This window comes from Panthera pardus, unplaced genomic scaffold (genome assembly GCF_024362965.1).
Source record: "Panthera pardus isolate Hobbes unplaced genomic scaffold, ASM2436296v1 HiC_scaffold_24, whole genome shotgun sequence".
Classification (NCBI taxonomy): domain Eukaryota; kingdom Metazoa; phylum Chordata; class Mammalia; order Carnivora; family Felidae; genus Panthera; species Panthera pardus.
This window is the reverse complement of record NW_026526810.1, coordinates 112,696,979-112,715,235: the sequence shown is the minus strand read 5'-3', so window position 1 is coordinate 112,715,235 and position 18,257 is coordinate 112,696,979. Positions and strand designations below refer to the sequence as shown.

General features: G+C 40.9%; 1 protein-coding gene across 22 annotated transcripts in view; it reads right to left on the bottom strand.

Annotated features, from left to right (window-relative positions):
• TTLL5 (tubulin tyrosine ligase like 5) overlaps positions 1 to 18,257 on the bottom strand; it is a 299,024-nt gene that overhangs the window by 105,823 nt on the left and 174,944 nt on the right. Inside the window, exons 31-32 of one of the 22 annotated variants that reach the window (XM_019427221.2) lie at positions 3,081 to 3,153; positions 2,118 to 2,350 (exon numbers count right to left, since the gene is read on the bottom strand). The exons of 20 other annotated variants lie outside the window; for them this stretch is intronic. In XM_019427221.2, coding sequence (XP_019282766.2) covers positions 2,330 to 2,350; positions 3,081 to 3,153 — 94 coding nt within the window. In that variant the 3' untranslated portion in view covers positions 2,118 to 2,329. Of the gene's footprint in view, positions 1 to 2,117; positions 3,154 to 18,257 lie in introns of those variants that run through there. One more of the 22 variants, XM_053889632.1, reaches the window with a different exon arrangement.

Below are 18,257 nucleotides of genomic sequence, written 5' to 3'. Positions count from 1 at the left end.
AATGTGGTCTATACCTCCAACGAAATATTAGTCCGCCTTAAAAAGGAAGGAGATTCTGACACAAGAGACAACATGGATGAACCCTGGGGACGTTATACTAAGTGAAAGAAGTCTGTCACAAAAGGACCAATATTGCAGGATTTCACTTATACGAGGTCCCTAGAAGAGTCAAATTCATAGAGACAGAAAGTGGAACAGTGGTTGCTGGGGCTGGGGAGATGGGAGAATCGGGAGTTACTGTTTAATGGGTACTGAGTTACAGCTTGGGATGATAAGAAAGTTCTGGAGACAGATGGTGGTGATGGTTGCACAAATTGTGAATGTACGAGATGCCACTGAATCGTAGCACAGAAATGGTACATTTTAGGATATATATATTGCCCCACATTTTTAAAAAAGGTCCCCTTTAAAAAAGTTTTTAGAACAGTCTTTTATCTGGCAGCCCTTTTCACTCACTTCTGGTTCTTCTCTGGACCTTCTTTAATTACCCTGTGTTTTTTTTTTTTGTTTGTTTTTTTCCTTTTTGAAGTATAGTGACCAGAAAATTGCACACAGAAGAAACATGAAGAATCTCGTTGTGAACAACCTTACCCCAAACCTGATTAACAGGGCTTTAGGAAAGGAAACCGTGCCTAACTGAAGAGAAATATTCACAGTGACTTAAATCATCACGCTGTTATTTCCTCTGCAAATTTCCTTTGGCATTAATGGTCATTTTGATGGCAGAGTCACAGCAACGCTGGGGTAAGGTTATGCCGACCTTCCTGAGGCCTGACCTATGGGCCACCTAGTTATTTATAACCTGATTCCTAGTGACCCCAACGGAACCCTGGGGGAGGGGACAGAGCGGAATGTCTGCTGAATCCAGAAGCCCAGGCTCCTCTCTTGTCTGTGTTCTCCCTCACAGCTTCCTCATTTCAGGGGGCTGCTTTGGAGTCTCTGCCTCTCTCAAAGAGATTTCCAAATACCTAGTTAAGGGAAAGTCTGCATAATGTATTCCGAAGCCCATGGATGAAAGGTTTTCTACTCACATAATCTCACCTCTGATATGTCACATCCCTTGCTCATCTCCTCCCACAGTTTGGCTCCCACAGTTCAGTTGCACAATTACACGCTTTTGGCTAATCTTCTTGGAGAAAAGTACCCAAATGCTCAGGGCTTATTTATGAATTTTTCCGAGTGTGACATCTGATCTTCAGTGACCCCTCGGTGTATGTGCTACTCTACATAGTTCAAACGACGCGGTCTTTTCCCAAGGGGCTTCCAGAGGTATGGAGAAGTGTGGCGGCCAATGACTGACGAGAAAGGAGTCGTACCTAAATACGCAGATAGAATGTTCACGTTGTTCACAAAGTGAAATGCTGAATGGGAGTCAAACAGGAGTTAAGGGGTGAGGAAAGGAGGGGCCAGAGGCACATGTCATCTCCTTTCTCATTAGTGAGGGGAGAGGAAAGCTTAGTGAAGAAAACATTTGGGGAGGTGCACGGGCTCTGAGTGGAAGGAGTGGTGGGTGGAGAAAGGCCTCCAGGTAGAAAGGAAGAGAAGGGTGGGGGCAAGGGTGGGTTGATCCAGTGAACAAAGGAACACGGGAAGATACAGATGAAACAGCAGGAACTGCCTGGCTGGATTAACCTTCAGATTTCTGTATCAATTAGGGCAGATATTCAAATTTAGAAGGAAACTACTGTTTATGGTAACTGCACCAAAAGTCAAAAAATACACCAATTGTGATTCTCCTTCCACTCTGGCTTGCTGGTTCTAGAAGTTTCTGGCCACGAGCAGCAACCTAGACTCGGGAATTAGGTATTAAAGGATTTTTGTAACTACGTTATAACTATTAAGTCAGAAATCATCTCACTGGCAGGCTAGGTTGGTTTTATTTTCTGAAAGCTTCTTTAACAACAAATATTCCTAGGAGGCATTTACTTTAACGCCTGCTTGTTGTGCATCAAAAATCAGAATCTGTAACAGGGCCCTCTTCCATGGAGACCACCAGGGACTGTGAGTGTTAGGGGTAGGACAGCAGGCAAGAGGAGATCACGTAAGAGTAAGACTGAGGATGAGAGGAGGTTTGCTCATCCAACTGCAAACTGTGAACAGACTGCAACGTCATAAACTTTCACAGCAGAAGCTGCTTTTAATCTCCTCAGTACCATAAATCCACTCTCCAAATCACAAAAGAAACTTTCTCAAGCAAGGAGGAACTTTTAGCCAAGAGGCAGGAATTTTTACAGTGCACCACTGGGTGGGGACCGGAGCGCTGAGCCGTGGAGGGCGACGTGGTGATGCCGGGTGAAGCTCGCTTGCTTGGAGCGCCAGTGGGTGGTACTCAGGCCGCTGTATCTTCCAACTAAAGCACAAGTGTGTGGGGTCTGTAGGCCGCAGGTTGTACAATGGCTGACTTGGAGGAGGCCAGGCGCACTCTCTTCTGGGCCTTCCCTGAGATTCCGTTATCTGTATATTCCTTTATGTGGCATCTAATAGTTTCTGTTCCCATCCAAAATTCCATCCCATTTTCCTGAACCTCAATTCATTGTAGTCTACTAGTAATATATTTTATACTCCCATCAAAATTTTGAGATTCAATTGTTCTCTCTAGTTTTTATATTATTCTTTGCTCAATACTAAAATATAATAGTGCAAAGAGTCCCTGAAAATAACTTCTAAGAGTTTCATGTTATCTGTACAGCCAAGAAAGTTAGCTGTGGAAAAGCTCAGAATGTCTAACATTGGACTCAAATTCAAAGATTCAGAGTCAACTATGCTGTATTTCCCTTTACTAGATATGTAGCTAATAGGCAACAATATGGCAAATTTTTCTCAACATCACCCTCTCTTATTAGCCAATTTACTTAGAACTTCATCTCACTTTCTATGTTGCACTGTGGCATATGAGGGCTAAATGTTTCCCCATAACTGTCCTCCTGCAGAACGCCCCCCCAACCTCTAGCCAATATACATTGAAGGGCTAGACTTTCCCCTTTGCTTTAATAGCTGTTCCAAAGAATGGATGTTGGTTCTAAGGAACTTGGAGGTGATCTATCAAACACACTGGTTTTTAGCAAAGCAGATCTCCTCACCAGGCAATTACACTCTCCATGAAGATAGGCTTTCAGCGTCAAGATTTTCTGAGAATCATGTGATGTCACAAGACTGTAGGGGAAGAATGGGGCACAGAAATGTGACAGTCATACAGAGAGTGTGACCCCCACAGCCCACTTCCCCAGGCTCCTTCACCCAATCGCAGCAAAACTTGAGCTATCATGTACAGGTAAGGATGCCCCTGTCTTTCTTGAGGGTTGGGAAGTGTGTGGGTGTGCTTTTAAAGGCCATAATAATGGGGGTGGGGGATTGCTGACATTCAATAGGCGGGGGGGGGGGGGGGGGCGGGGGGAGAGTGTCAAGGGTGCTAAACGTCTAAAAACGCAGGGAAGAGTCGTGTACTAGGAAGAATATGTCTGCTCAGAATGCCACCAATGCTTCTAATGAGAAACACTGTAGAGCCATGAAGGAAGTGCTTTCTGGGGAGAATCTGTTTCTTCACAAGAAAGAATATCCATCTACTTCTATGGCACTTTACAGAATGTGTAGATGTTAAAGACAGCAGAGGTTACATTCTCTTTGTACATTCTCAGTCCCAAACAAAGTAGTCATAGCACACAGTACATGTGTGGTAAATGCTGAAGATCCTACAGGGAAGGGTGGGGCTCCCACGAGCAGTACAAAGCAGTGCTGGCCGGAATAAGAAGCGGCTACCTTGGACTGTGACTCAGTCACACAAGCGCCCTTCCTTGAGACGACTATCACACAGGGCCCTGGAGAACTTTATGTGTGCATCCTATTTCATCAGGCAGAACATTAAAAAGATATGTAATCCAGAGCTGAGATTTAATAATTATTACTGCTTAACAAGGATTTTCTTAAGTAGCACTGGCATTACTCTTGTAACTACAAATACTTTGGTGGTAAAGATTACAATGGTTGCTACTATACTTTGGTGCCACAGCCTTAATTTCTGCTAAGGCATGAAGAGTTTTACAAAAACACCATTGTTTTTGCAACATGTGTAAATGTCAACGTGGTGAAAAAGGCAAAAAAATGTCTTAGCATTACTGTGAAAAACCTTTTGATCCTACTGGCTTCCTCAAAGGGTCTTGAGGATCCCCCCTGGACCCCCAGATCCATGAACTACACTTTGTGAACCACAGACCTGTTGCGATACAGCCTGGGGACAGGTGAGAAGAGAGCACGACCGGAAAAGGACTCTTCAGTTACCCAAAAAGCTGACATACAGGATGAAAAGCAGACACCTCTCACAGTTCAGAAAGCTGGCCACATGACTGTAAAGCATAAAAGGATCTCTAGAATCTTAACTGGTGCTCCCATCCGGCTCTCCAAACATCTGAAGCCAGAGATGAACTGGAATCTAACAAAGGCTGTGACAAAGTCCAGACCCAGCTTAATTATCAATTAGATTGGCTCACCCCCTTCTCCTCCCACCCCTCTCCCACACACTAGCAACCGGAGAAAAGGATAAGCATGTCTTTTTGGGAGAGGGGGGAGGGTAAATAATATTTACTTAAGACTCTGATTTTACAGAAAATGCCTAGCATACAACTAATAATTGTAAAAGACACGCAGAAGCAAGAAAATGTGACCCAGGAGAGAAAACAGTCAATAGAAGGGCACTGACAAGACGGCACAGATGTTGGACTTACCAAAGATGGATTTCAAAATAACCATGAGAAATATGCATGAGGGTCAAGTATAAAAGGTGGGCAACATATATGAACAAATGGGGGAATTTCAATAGAGAGATGAAATTTACTTAAAAAGAAAAAACCATACAAGAATTCTAGAAGTGAAAAAATATACAATCTGAAAGGAAGAATTCATTCCAAATGCTTAACAACAGACTGAATGCAATAGAGGAGAGTATGTAACATATATAAAATTGGAATCCCAGAAGGCAGAGGAGAGAGAATGAGGTAGAAGAAATCTATAAAGGGATAAAGGCTGAGAATTTCCAATGCTGATGGAAGACATTAACCTACAGACCTAAGTAGCTCAGCAAATCCTAAGCAGGGTCAAGTACAAAGAAATCTACACCCAGGCACATGATAGTCAAATTGCTGAAAACTAAAAACCAGGAACAAAAACTTCAAAGCAGCCAGGGTGGTGGGGTGCTGGTTGGCGCTGGTAGAAATATTACCCATAAGCGAACAACAATGCTAATGGTAGGCTGACTTATCATTAGAAAACAAAGGCCCGAAAACAATGAACAGGTATTTTAAAGTGCTGGGAAAAAAACCCAAAACCAAACAAAAACCCTGCCAGTATAGACTTAAACATTTAAACAACACTCTCCACCCACTCAGTCAATTTGACAATTATGTGAAACTATATCCAGTAACTTCAGAATACACATTCTTTTCAAGTGAACACGGAACATTCATGAAGATAGTCCAAATGCTGGGCCATAAAATAAGTCTCAATAAAAATCAAAGGAACCTCAAAAAATAAATGGTAATTACCTTTAAAAAAAAATCAAAGGACTAAAATCCAGAGTGTACACTGATTAGAATATTAAATTATAAATCAGTAATAAGATATCTAGAAAATTCCAAAATATTTGGAAATTTAACAACACACTTCTACATAATCTATGAGTCAAGGAAGAAATCACAGGAAAAATTTAAAAATGTATTCAACTGAGTGGTAATGAAAACACAATTGAACAAAACCTAAAAGAGTACTTAATTAGAAACTTATAATATTTAATGTCTTTATTAGAAAAGAAATGCGTGAAAATTAACAACCTAAGCTTTCACCTTAAGAAGCTAGAAAAATAAGAGCAAGGTAAACACACAGTAAGTAGAATAAAAAATAGAATAATAAAAGCAGAAGTCAACAAGGAGGCCATTAGACTGAGGTGGCTCTAATGCCTTGGCAGCCTTTATAAGCAAACCAAAACTTAAGCCAGCATCAGTGCACTCAAGTCTGAGAAAATGAAATTAAGAACAACCAATCACAAACAGCCTAGTAGGCTTTCCCAAATAAGGCAACTGCTTCAGCTATAGTCAATCAGGTAATCAAATAATTTCCTTGCTTTATTTAGGAGTCTGCTCTATTAAAAAAAAAAAGGGGGGGGGGCGGGGGGGGGTGCGTGCCTGGGTGGCTCAGTCGGGTAAGTGTCCAACTTCAGCTCAGGTCATGATCCCATGGTTCGTGGGTTCAAGCCCCACATCGGGCTCTGTGCTGACAGCTCAGAGCCTGAAGCCTGCTTCGGATTCTGTCTCCCTCTCTCTCTCTGCCCCTATCTTGCTCACTCTCTGTCTCTTTCTGTCTCTCAGAAATAAATAAACATTAAAAAAAAAAAAAGAAAGCCTTTCCCTTAGTTCCCCCTGATAGATTGCTCCTAACCATTTTCAGTTTGTCACTGCCCAGTTAAAAATCAATGTTTGCTCCAATGAGCTCTTCAAAATTTTAATACACTTCAGTTTATCTTTTAGCACAGTGAAATAGAAAATAGGCAAACAGAGCATATCAACAAAATCAAAGGTGGCTATTTGGAAGATTTTAAAAGTTGATGAATTCCAAACAAGCTGATCTTAAAGAATAAAAGGACATAAAAAATTAATGAAGACTATCATAGAGCCTATAGACAACAAAAACAGAAAGTAATATTATGAACAACTCTATGCCAAAAATTCAGTGAATAAATCCTTGGAAATACAACTTATTAAAAGTGACATAATGAGAGAAAGTCTAAATTGCTCTCTTTACATAAATAGGTATATAAAGAAATTTAACTTATAATCAAAAACCTTCTTACAAAGAAAACTTTAAGCTCAGATGGTTTTAGTGAAGTCTATCAAACATTTAAAGAAATAATTCCAATCTTTCACAAAATCTTTCAGAACAAAAGAGAGAAGGGAAAATTTCTCAACTCATTTTATGATGTTAACATATCTCTGACACAAAAAACATGAGAAAGACATTACAAGAAAATTACAGGCCAATAGGCCTCAAGAATATACACAAAAAGACTCTGATGAAATATTAGCAAATAAAATCAATCAACCTATATCTATCTCCTTTATAAAAAAAAAACTACCCCCGGGGCACCTGGGTAGCTCAGTCAGTTGACTGCCCAAATCTTGATTTCAGCTCAGGTCATAATCCAAGGGTCGTGGGATCTAGCTCTGTGTGGAGCCTGCTTGAGATTCTCTCTCTCTCTCTCTCTCTCCTTCTGGCCCTCTCCCCTACTCATGCTCTCTAAATTAAAAGAAAAAAAAATATCTCCTATAAAAAATAAGATCGTATCATGACCAAGTGATATTTACCATGGGAATGGTTTAAGATGTAAAAATCAATCATGTATTCACTGCATTAAAAGAATAAAGAAGAAAAATCATATTAGAATATTATTAGATGAAATACCACATTGGACAAAATGCAACACCCATTCATGACAGAAACTCTCAGTAAACTAGGAACAAAAGAAAGTTCCTAACCTAATAAAGTATCTCTATAAAAAAATCTATGGTTAACATCATACTTATTGGTGAAACACTGAACTCTTTTCCTTTAAGAACAGGAATAAAGGAAGGATGTTTTTTCTCACTACTTCAATTAAAAATTAGTAATGGAAGGGGTGCATGGGTTACTCAGTCGGTTAAGTGTCCAACTTCAGCTCAGGTCATGTCACAGTTTGTGAGTTTGAGCCCCATATCAGGCTCTGTACTAACAGCTCAGAGCCTGGAGTCTGTTTCGGATTCTGTGTCTCCCTCTCTCTACCCTTCCCCTACTTGCGTGCACTCTCTCTCTCTCTCAAAAATAAACATTAAAAAAAAAACTTTTATAAAAAAATTAGTAATGGAAGACATAGCCAATGTCATAAGGGAAAAAAAAAAACTGCCAGTATTCACAGATGTGATTGTTTACGCAGAAAACCTTATGAATTTTATAAAAATATTGGTAGCACAGGAATCAAGGTCCATAAACAAAATGCAATTATATTTTTAACAATTCTCTTTTTTTTTAAGTTTATTTATTTATTTTGAAATAGAGAGCAAGCAGGGGAGGGGCAGAGAGAGAGAAGAGAGAGAATCCCAAGCAGGCTCTGTGCTGTCAGTGCAGAGTCTGATATGGGGCTTGATCTCACAAACTGTGAGATCATGACATGAGCCAAAATCAAGAGTCAGATGGTTAACTTCTATTGGTAGACTCAATATTGTTAAGATGTTTATTCTACATTTCAAATGTTGCTTTCCTAGTTCCACAGTTTCTATCTGGAAATCTGGCTTGAGATTTCCTATCTTTGATTCATTGAAGCATATTTTCCTATACATCTTGGTTCATAGTTATAATAGCCACTTTAAAATCCTTGTGTATTAATTCCATCATCTGAGCCTTCTTAAGACTGGTCTCTGTTGATTATCTTTCAGTCTAAGAATGGGTCATGTTTTCCTGTTTTTTCATATGTTGAAGAATTTCACATTGTATCCTGGACACTGTGAAATGTTATAGATAATGGATTGTATTATATTGCTCCAAAGACCACGCGCGTGCGTGTGCGTGTGCGTGCGTGTGTGTGTGTGTGTTTTAAGCAGGCAGCTAATTTGGCTAAACTCCACCTGCAATTCTTTCTTCCCTTCCATGGGCCATGGCTCTATGTTCAGTTCTTTTAGATTTAACTGTATAGTTTGCAGTAGATGGTTGCCTCGTTTCCAGGGTTTTCCTCTCACTCTTCCAGCAGGTGGCTGTTCTAAACCTCAGCCTCCAGTTTGTTAAGCCAGTTAATTTGGATTGCCATGTAAGTTCTAATTGCAAACCGTGGCCTGCCCTCAGGTCAAAAGGTAATAACTGAAAAACAAAGAGAAAGCTCACCTCTTGCAGTTCCCTTCCTCCAAATTTCCATTCCTTCTTCCAAATACTGGCTTCTGTTTACCCTCCACTGCCTTCAGGTTGTTGTACTTTGTGTTTCATCCAGTGGGCTGATTGGATAAAAACTCACTCAGCCACAACCGGAACTGGAAACCACCCCCAACTGATCTATAGATCCAATGCCATCACAATAAGAATCCCAGCAGGCTTTGCTGTTATTGAAGAAACTGACCAGTTGATATTAAAATTTATATAGAGAAGTCAAAGAATCTAGAATAGTCAAAACAATTTTGAAAAGGGAGACTTACATTACCTGATTTCAAGGCCACTATATAAAAATCACAATCAAGAAAGTGAAGCATAGGCATAATAGTAAATAAACAGGTCAGTGAAACAGAATAAAGAGTTCAGAAATGGACCCATAAATATATGGTCAACTAATTTTTGACCAAGGTGCCAAAGTGAATTCAATGGGGAAAATAATTTTTTTTTTAGCAAATACTGCTAAAACAACTGGATATCCATACGAAAAAAAAAAAAATGAACATCAACCTTTACTTCATTCCACAGATAAACATAAATTTGAGTTGGATTACAGACCCCTAAACTTAAAAGCCTCTAGAAGAAAATATGATGTTTTTGTAAACTTGTCATAGGCAAAGATTTCTTTTTTAAAAAAATTTTTGATGTCTTTTCATTTTTTGAGAGAGAGACAGACAGACAGAGACAGAGAGCAAGTGGGGGAGGGGCATAGGGGGAGGGAGACACAGAAACTGAAGCAGGCTCCAGGCTCTGAGCTCTCAGCACAGAGCCCAATGTGGGGCTCGAAGCTATGAACCGCAAGATCATGACCAGAGCCGAAGTCAGACCCTTAACCAACTGAGGTACCCAGGCATCACATCATAGGTAAAGATTTCTTAGGACACAAAGAGCTCTAATCATAAGCGAAAACATCTGAGGGGCACCTGGCTGGCTTAACCGGTGGAGCATGTGACTCTTGATGTGGGGGTTGTAAGTTTGTGTCCCATGTTGGGTGTAGAGATTACTGAAAATAAAATCTTTTAAAAATTTTGATAAATTAGGCTTTATTATTTCTGCTCATCAAAAGCTATCACTAAGAAAATGAACAGGCAAGCCATGCCCTGAAGAAAAATATTTACAATACGTACATGTAAGAAAGGATTCTTCATTGATAACATATAAAAAAGTCCTATCGTTACCTGTTGACTTCAACAGTAAAATGACAACCTAATTTTAAAATGTATAACACATTTTAATAGATACTTTACAAAAATATACATATGAATGGCCAATAAAACATTAAAAAGCACATAAAAGGTTCTCAGTATCAGTAGTCATCAGGAAAATGAAAATAGCACTTTATGTCTATTAAAATGACCAAAATCAGGGGCGCCTGGGTGGCTTAGTTGGTTGAGTGTCGGACTTCGGCTCAGGTCAAATCTCACAGCTAGTGGGTTTGAGCCCCACATTGGGTTTTGCACTGATAGCATGGAGGCTGCTTCAGGTTCTCTCTCTTCCTCTCCCTCTGCCTCTCTCCAGCTCATGCTCTCTCTCTCCCTCAAAAATAAGCATCAAAACAAAAAAAAAAAAACAAAAAAAAAAAACAAAAAAAAAAAACAACCCACAAAACAAAACAAAATAAAATGACTAAAATCAAACACAACAATACCAAATGCTGGTGAACATGTGCGTTACTAGAATTCTCACACGTTGCTGATGGGAGTGTAAAATGATACAATAGTTTCAGGAAACCATTTGTCAGTTTCTTATAAATTAAAAAATATTTATATGACTTAACAGTTCTATTCCTAAGTAGATACGCCCCCCCAAACATATGGTTATGAAAAAAAGAGTTATATAATAATTCTCATTGAGTGTGTATTCGTAATAGTAAAAAACTTAGACCAATCTTAATGCCCATCAGTAAGAAAATGGATAAACAAATTGTGGGAATATTCGTATAGAACACTACACTCAACAATACAAAACACCGAACCACTGATATAAGCAACAATATAGATGAATCTCTAAAACACTTTGCTGAAAGAAGCCAGATACAAAAGAATATTGTAGGATTCCACTCATAAGAAGTCCAACACTAGGCAAAACTGTATTTATACACCCATGCTCAGAAGCACAATAGCTAAAATGTGGGAGAAACCCACGTGTCCATCAAGGATGAATGGATAAACAAAATGTGGTACACCATTCAGTGAAATGTTATTCAGCCTTAAAAAGGAAGGGAATTCTGCATGTGCTACCATGTGAATGGACCTTGAGGGCATTATGCTAAGTATAAGATACAAGTCACAAAAGCACAAATACTATATGATTCCGCTTATATGAGGTACTTAAGAGTGGTCAAAATCATAGAGACAGGAAGTATAACAGGTGCTTGCCAGGGACTGGGGGAAGGTGAGAATGGAGAGTTACTGTGTGGTCCGGTTTTCAGTTCTACAAGATGTAGAGTCATGGAGCTAGATGGTGGTGATGGTTGGACAAGAATGAGAATGGATTTAATCCCACTCTACTGTACAGTTAAAAATGGTTTGTAAATTCTATGTCATGTGTATTTTACTGCAATAAAGAACCGTGAAAAAAGAATAGGCAAACTACTGTATCATAAGAGAAGTCAATAGTGTGATTAGTGAGGGAGGAGGAGTACTGACTGGGAAGAGACACAGGGGGATTTTCAGTGTGACAGAGATGTTCCTCATCTTGTGTTGAGTGGGGGTTACGTGGATATATATAAAATGGCCAAAACTCATCAAGCTCAACACTTGGGATCCGTGCACATTATGTAAATTTTTACCTCAGCTGGAAAAAAGACAATTTCTTTTATCTTTCATAAAAAAAAACTAATTATTAGGGCCTCCTGGGTGGCTCAGTCAGTTAAGCATCTGACTTAGGCTTAGGTCACGATCTCGCAGTTCGTGGGTTCGAGCCCTGCGTCGGGCTCTGTGCTGACAGCTCAGAGCCTGGAGCCTGCTTCAGATTCTGTGTCTCCTTCTCTCTCTGTTCCTCCCCTGCTCACGCTCTGTCCCTCTCTCTCAAAAATAAGCAAAGATTTAAAAAAATTTAAAAAAAAACTAGTATTTCCTATTCTGTGTATATGTTACATCTCTAGCTGACTTCCCTGATTTTTGCAGCAAAATTATTCTTTTCATCCTGCATTTTGCAATGCTGGGACCCCATATAAAGGTACATATCTAAGTAGTTCTCTTATTTTCACAGCATTCAATTCACATAAATAAATAACCCACGAAATAAATCCAACCCATTTATTGGACACTGTTCGTAGGCACTAGTAAGAAGAAAAAGATGAGCTTCTGCTCTCAAAGAGCTCCAGATCTGGAGGAAATACATTTGTTAAGGTGAGTCCACAGGGAAGATGGGGGCGGGGGTGGGAAAAAAGGCAGGGATGGCAGGACTGTGGAAGAGGTGGCATCCCCACAGGTGTCCAAAACCGAGGAGGAACAGTGCGGGGGGGCAGAGTCCAGGGAGCTAGCGACATGGTAATGTGAGTGAGGAGGAAAATCACATGAGCCCCTGAAGGATCAAACAGGCTGGCAGAAGGTCTGGGGAAGTAAGGGGAATGTAAGTAGAGAGGCAATAATAATGGTAAATGAACAGTCTGGACAAAAGGCAGAAAAGAAATGCTGGCTCGGAAAAACTGAGCCTGAAAGATATATTATGAGATTAAAAGTAATATGTACTTAGAAGGGAGTCAAAGGGTCAGGGACGGTTAAGTTTAGCATTAAATTGCATGGTGTGGGCTCCGAGAAAAAAGTCTGCTTACTAAAGGTATCCAGTGAATGACTGAGGACTTCTTTCATTAGTGAAAGGATAAAAGTCGAATTGCATTTAGATACAAGTGTAATAAGCAACACTAACAAGTCTTAAGGCTTGCTGTGGCAGACCCGGAACAGTGACAGCTAGCCAAACAGAATTCGTTCGTGCCTAAAATTATTTAAGTGCAATGAGTTCGACCCGCCAAGAGATTTTATGCTCATGGTGACAGGTGCCTTGATTCTGAGAGAGTCTTTGTGTTGGAATATTATTTTAAGAGGACCTCTGAAAACACAGGTGCTAAAGACTAAAATTTATTTTTCCCTTTTGAGTTTGCTCCTTGAGATAAGACTAGATAGAACACTTTGACCTTTCTGTTTTGAATCTGTGGAGTCCTACGGAAATGGTAATTCTGCACAAAAACCTGAAGTACAACCGGGTGGTATTAGAGACATAGAAAAGCTCAGAAATTATGTGAAAAAGTGGTAAACTTTTGATGACCTATATGCTAGGTCAAGAGCACAGAACTATATAAAATTATAGATGCAAGCTGATCTTCCTGCTTGAGAACAGGGTGAAAGGGCTTAAAAACCTTTAAATATTTTGTTTATTTGAGAGGATGAAAGGCCCTTGGGAGAGGATTAAAGAAATAATCCAAGAAAGAAGGCAAAAAGAAATGAAAGGTTTCAGACGCTGGAAAGGAACCAAAACCAATCCAAGAGTTGGGTTAGTGAGAGAATTCTGGAGGGAGAGCAGAGGCCCCATGCCCCTGGATCCACACCCCGGGTTCTGAACTGGATGACACCGAGAACAGGAAGCAGCATAGCTTAGTGACCAGGCCTGTGCTCTAGAACAAGACAGCTGGGTTCAAATCCTGGCTCTACCAGTTACTTAGGCTCTCTGTGCCTTGCTTTCCTCAGCTGTGAAATGGGAATAAAAATCAACCTCATCTGTCAGAGAGAGGGCTGGCCCAAGAATTAAATGGGATCATTCACGGAAAGCATTTAGCACAATGTTTGGCACACATAATAGATAGGAGTTCCTATTATTAACATTTGTCCCATGGAAGGTGAATCCAAACCTTGGGGAAAATGAACAGTAAGGGCACTAAGGAACAGGTGTGAGCCAGTCCGATCGAAGAGAAGTAAAGCAGTACTTACAATCTCCTTCCAAGTACCGTGCCCGTGTGGGTTAACTGGGTGATGATGGGGGTGCCAACCTAGTGGACCTGATAAAGGACTCAGGAGTGGCTCAGCGTGTGTGAGCAGGGGAGCCCAGGCCACCTGCCAGTTCCCCCCACCAGAGCCGGCGGGGGCTCATGACGGGGGCCCGCTGCTCCAAGCCAGCCCAGACAGAGAGTGCTGTAACCTTGTGCAAGGCGCTGGCCCCTGTGTGGAAGTGGGGGTTTACCAATCATGCTGATTAGCAGGGAGGGGCAGCTGTTCAGGCAGTGGATGCGAGCGTGATGAATGAGGGAGAATCACAGTCTTCCCCCCGCACCCCCAATCCTGTTGGCCAAAGCCTCAGCTGCCAGCGGAGCCCACATCTCCTTACATCTTTTCAAAATGAAACACAAGTAATTTTTTTAAGGAACAAAAATATTCTCAATGCCATAAACATGACAAATGCAAAAAGACAGGGTCATCTGAGATCCAACTAACAAAGATGGCTACTATGAACACTTTGTCAACATTTTGCTGTATATTCTTCCTCTGTGTGTATTTCCCTCCCACAGAGTGATTCTGCACTATCTGCTTCGCAGTCGGCTTTTTTCATCTGGCAGAGTGTGCTGTGAAAATTTTCTCACATGGCAGCACCGGGTTTTGGCAGTTCTCTCTACACTGTTAACTTCTATTATACTTAAGGCCAACCTGAACCCTTAAGCCTTCTTCGCACTTGAATTTCCGAAGCCACGTGAAGAGCTTTATGTTCTTCCTTACGAAGTTCTAAATTCCATGGGCCAGACGCATCACTCTGGCCTGACCAGATCATCGTTAATACCGATCGTCATCCCAGATATTCAGTATCGCATCCTACTTTGTGTCATCTGGAAATGGGATCGGTACGTCTTCTAGCTATGTAGGGGCCTGGTATACAGTAGGCACCTAAATGAATATGAATGGGTGAATGAATTCATTGATAAAAAGGGTGAATTAAGGGGCCAATGACAAACCAGACACTTAATTCTCAAACTTACATTGACGTATTGTTTGAGTAGAGTGGCCTATTTAGAAACCAGATATTCCTAATGACAGCATTCTCTTGTTCACATTTCCCTTTGGTGCTCACAAGATTTCATTAGACTGTGCTGAAACCCAGTTATGATAATTCTTTCCTAGTCCCCTGATCTTCTCTTACTAAAGAAATTCTACCATGAAGGGAAATGAGGCTAGTGTAGCATGGCTTTTATTTTTTTCCTCTCATGAATCAATGCTGGGCTTATTAAGTAATTCCCCTTGCCTTCTCTAAGGGCTTGCCAAGTCATTGCTTTGCTAACCTGTTCAATTTGGGCCTGAAACTGACATCTCAGTTACTAGTTTACATATTCAGTATCCAATTTATTTCTATCTCTTCCCTTCCTTTCCCAGTGTATAAGCCTCTTTGCACATTAAATCACACATTGAATCACAAGGGCTAAAACCATAAATCATGAATCATAAGAACTGCTCCTTCTTTGGAGATAGTAATTCAATTATTAGGTAGAGAGAATACGATTGATTCAATACCATGATTCTTGTGAATTTCATTTACCTTGAAGAGAACAGGATTTGGATAGGGGAAGACGCACCCTGAAAACTAAGACCCTAAATAAGGAAGAGACTGTATATCAACTGGTACCCTCAAAATAAACCAGTCACCTATTGTTTACTACCCTTCTTTTAATAGAAAAGCCAAGAGTAAAAGTAGGACAACATGCTAAAAATCAACAGAAGCTCCCCCCACCAAAAAAAGGCAAGAATGAAAAGAGACTAAAATGTGAGAGCCGGGGCAGGGTGGTGGGGGGCTAGGTGGCTCAGTTGGTTAAGCATCCAACTTTGGCTCAGATCATGATCTCACAGCTCATGGGTTCGAGCCCCGCGTTGGGCTCTGTGCTGACAGCTCAGAGCCTGGAGCCTGCTTCAGATTCTGTGTCTCCTTCTCTCTCTGCCTCCCCCCTGCTCTCTCTCTCTCTCTCTCTCTCAAAAATAAATAAACATTTAAAAAATGAAAAAAAAAAATGTGAGAGCAGGGTCCAAATAAGATATATAACTTGAAATACAGAACTGCAAGCAATTAAGAAGGGAGGTTTCTGCTTATTTATTCAATAGGCAGAGATCTAGAAAAGGAAAAGGAAGCAGTAGTGATAGCTGGAAGATGTCTAAGGGAGATACTTTGACTACTTTTATTTTGAGTTTATTAAATACGGTATGACAACGATATAAATTTGGGAGGAACACGCTGAGGTATCGTGTCAAAAAGCTAAGCGTTGAGATGCCTGTCCTTTAAAAGTACAGTGAGGCCCCAGCCAGCTGGACTTGACAATGGATACAGAATGTGAACCAGACTTTTGCCGTCTCCACGCTTGTACCACTCCATGATTGATGGAATGATCCCCAGGAGGAGGAAATAAGGACAAAGTTAGGATTTCTCAGTACATCTGGCAGAGAAGCTGGGGGCAAGCTTTATGGAACACAAAGCTGGATATAAAACCTAACCATTCAAAGGTTAAGTTCACAGCACTGTTCTAGAAGGCAACTTAGGATTCTGGCAGTCAGCAAGCTATATAGACGGAGACTCCCTTGTCCTTTATCTATTAGCAGTCTGGATCTGAAAAGACAGATTGATCCTTAGCCTTATTAACAAGAAATGTCTTTGATCCAGCTCTTTACTTTGGCATAACCGGCATACCGCATGAAGCCTGAAAAATGTAGCTGTGAACTAAAAAAGAAGTGAGCAAAGAGTGACCTTTAAGAAAGCCAAAAGAGAACTCCCTGACACCAGTTCATTCAACAATGAAGACTTGAGTCCAGCTCAGCGGGATTTTCATCAGATGAAGGGAAAAGTCTGATGCCTTTGTGACAACAAGGCAGGTACACACGAGCACAGCTGGCCTTGGTAAAACTGGCCCACCGTCACCCAGCTTTCACACCCTGCAAAGACAAGCCAGGAAAAGTTTTCAAAGTGAAAGTTAATGTGCAGATTGTCTAGGGCAGCTGACATGCCAGTTTCCAAGAACTTCTACACTGAATTGTAGCTGGGTTCAAACTCAGTGCACACAAACAGTTTGCAAAGTGTCACAAATTTAGAATTCCTGCCTCATCGCATCAGTTAGGCTCCTTTCGTTCCTCCTCTTTTCCCCAGGAAGCAAAACAGCAGGGAACTTGAAAGGGTCAAGCCTACAGCCTGGGCTTCAGCAACCTGTCTCTGCCCCCTTTCTTCAAGTGGCCAAGGGAAATGGGGGACAACTAAAAAAAAAGGAAAAAAAACCCAAAAACTCTACCTTTTTCTTTTCTTAAACTTTTTACCTTCTCCACCAGCCCTGTTTTCTTTTCTTTATAAAGTTGTTTTCATAAAATAGGGAAAATACTGGGGAAATCACAAGAAAGGAGTTTTTTTTTTTTGTTTTTTGGTTTTTGGTTTTTTTTTTTAAAGGTATAGGACCAAAGGGAAGGAAATAAAATGTGTACTCATGGTCAGGTCTTTTTTTCTTACTGCAGGGGTGTGTGTGTGTGTGTGTGTGTGTGTGTGTGCACGCGTGGGTGTATGCGTGTGCGTGTGTGTTGCTTCTAGGAGCCCATTCCCAAGCTACCTTCAACATAGAATCTATAGAAACAATCCTTCACCACACTAGAAACTGGCCTCTTATTCATCAAGTCCATAACATGGCAACCACGGCACATGATTCCGTTATGTCAAGACAAGTCTACTGAAATGTGCTGTCCCCGAGATTTACTGGAGGGGCGTAGTCCAAGGTCACAGCTAGTGAAAGCTGCAGGCACCTGCCTCTGACAGGATACCCCTGAAAACTCATTATTCTGGTCCTCAGCTGCTTGCACTGAACACCAATTCATTACCAGTGCCAGCGCAGTGATTCTCAACGTGTGGTCCCCTGAACCAATCGCGTAGCAGCAACTAGAAACTTGTTAAAAGTGAAAATAATTGAGCCTTACCCCCAGACCTACTGGAACCAGAAGCTCTGGATTTGGGCCCAGCAATCTGTTTGAACAAGCCCTTCAGGTGATTCGGACACACACCATTGAGAATCCCTCGGAGAGTGGTTAAGAGCTTGGATTCTGTGACCACTTGCTTGGGTTTGAATCCTGGCTGCCATTCACCAATGCCTATCTTGGGCAAACTGCTTCATTTCTCTGTGGTTAGTTTTTTCATCTGTACAATGGGAATGATAACAGTACTTCTCTTAAAAAGTAGCTGCAAGCACTAAATAAGTTAACACACGTAGAGTTTTGAGAACAGTTGCTAGCACATAGTAGAAGCTTTTAAATGAGTTAAGGTACATAAAGCATTTAGTGTGTGGCATACCATAAGCCCTGCATGTTACTATTGGCTACTATTAGTTC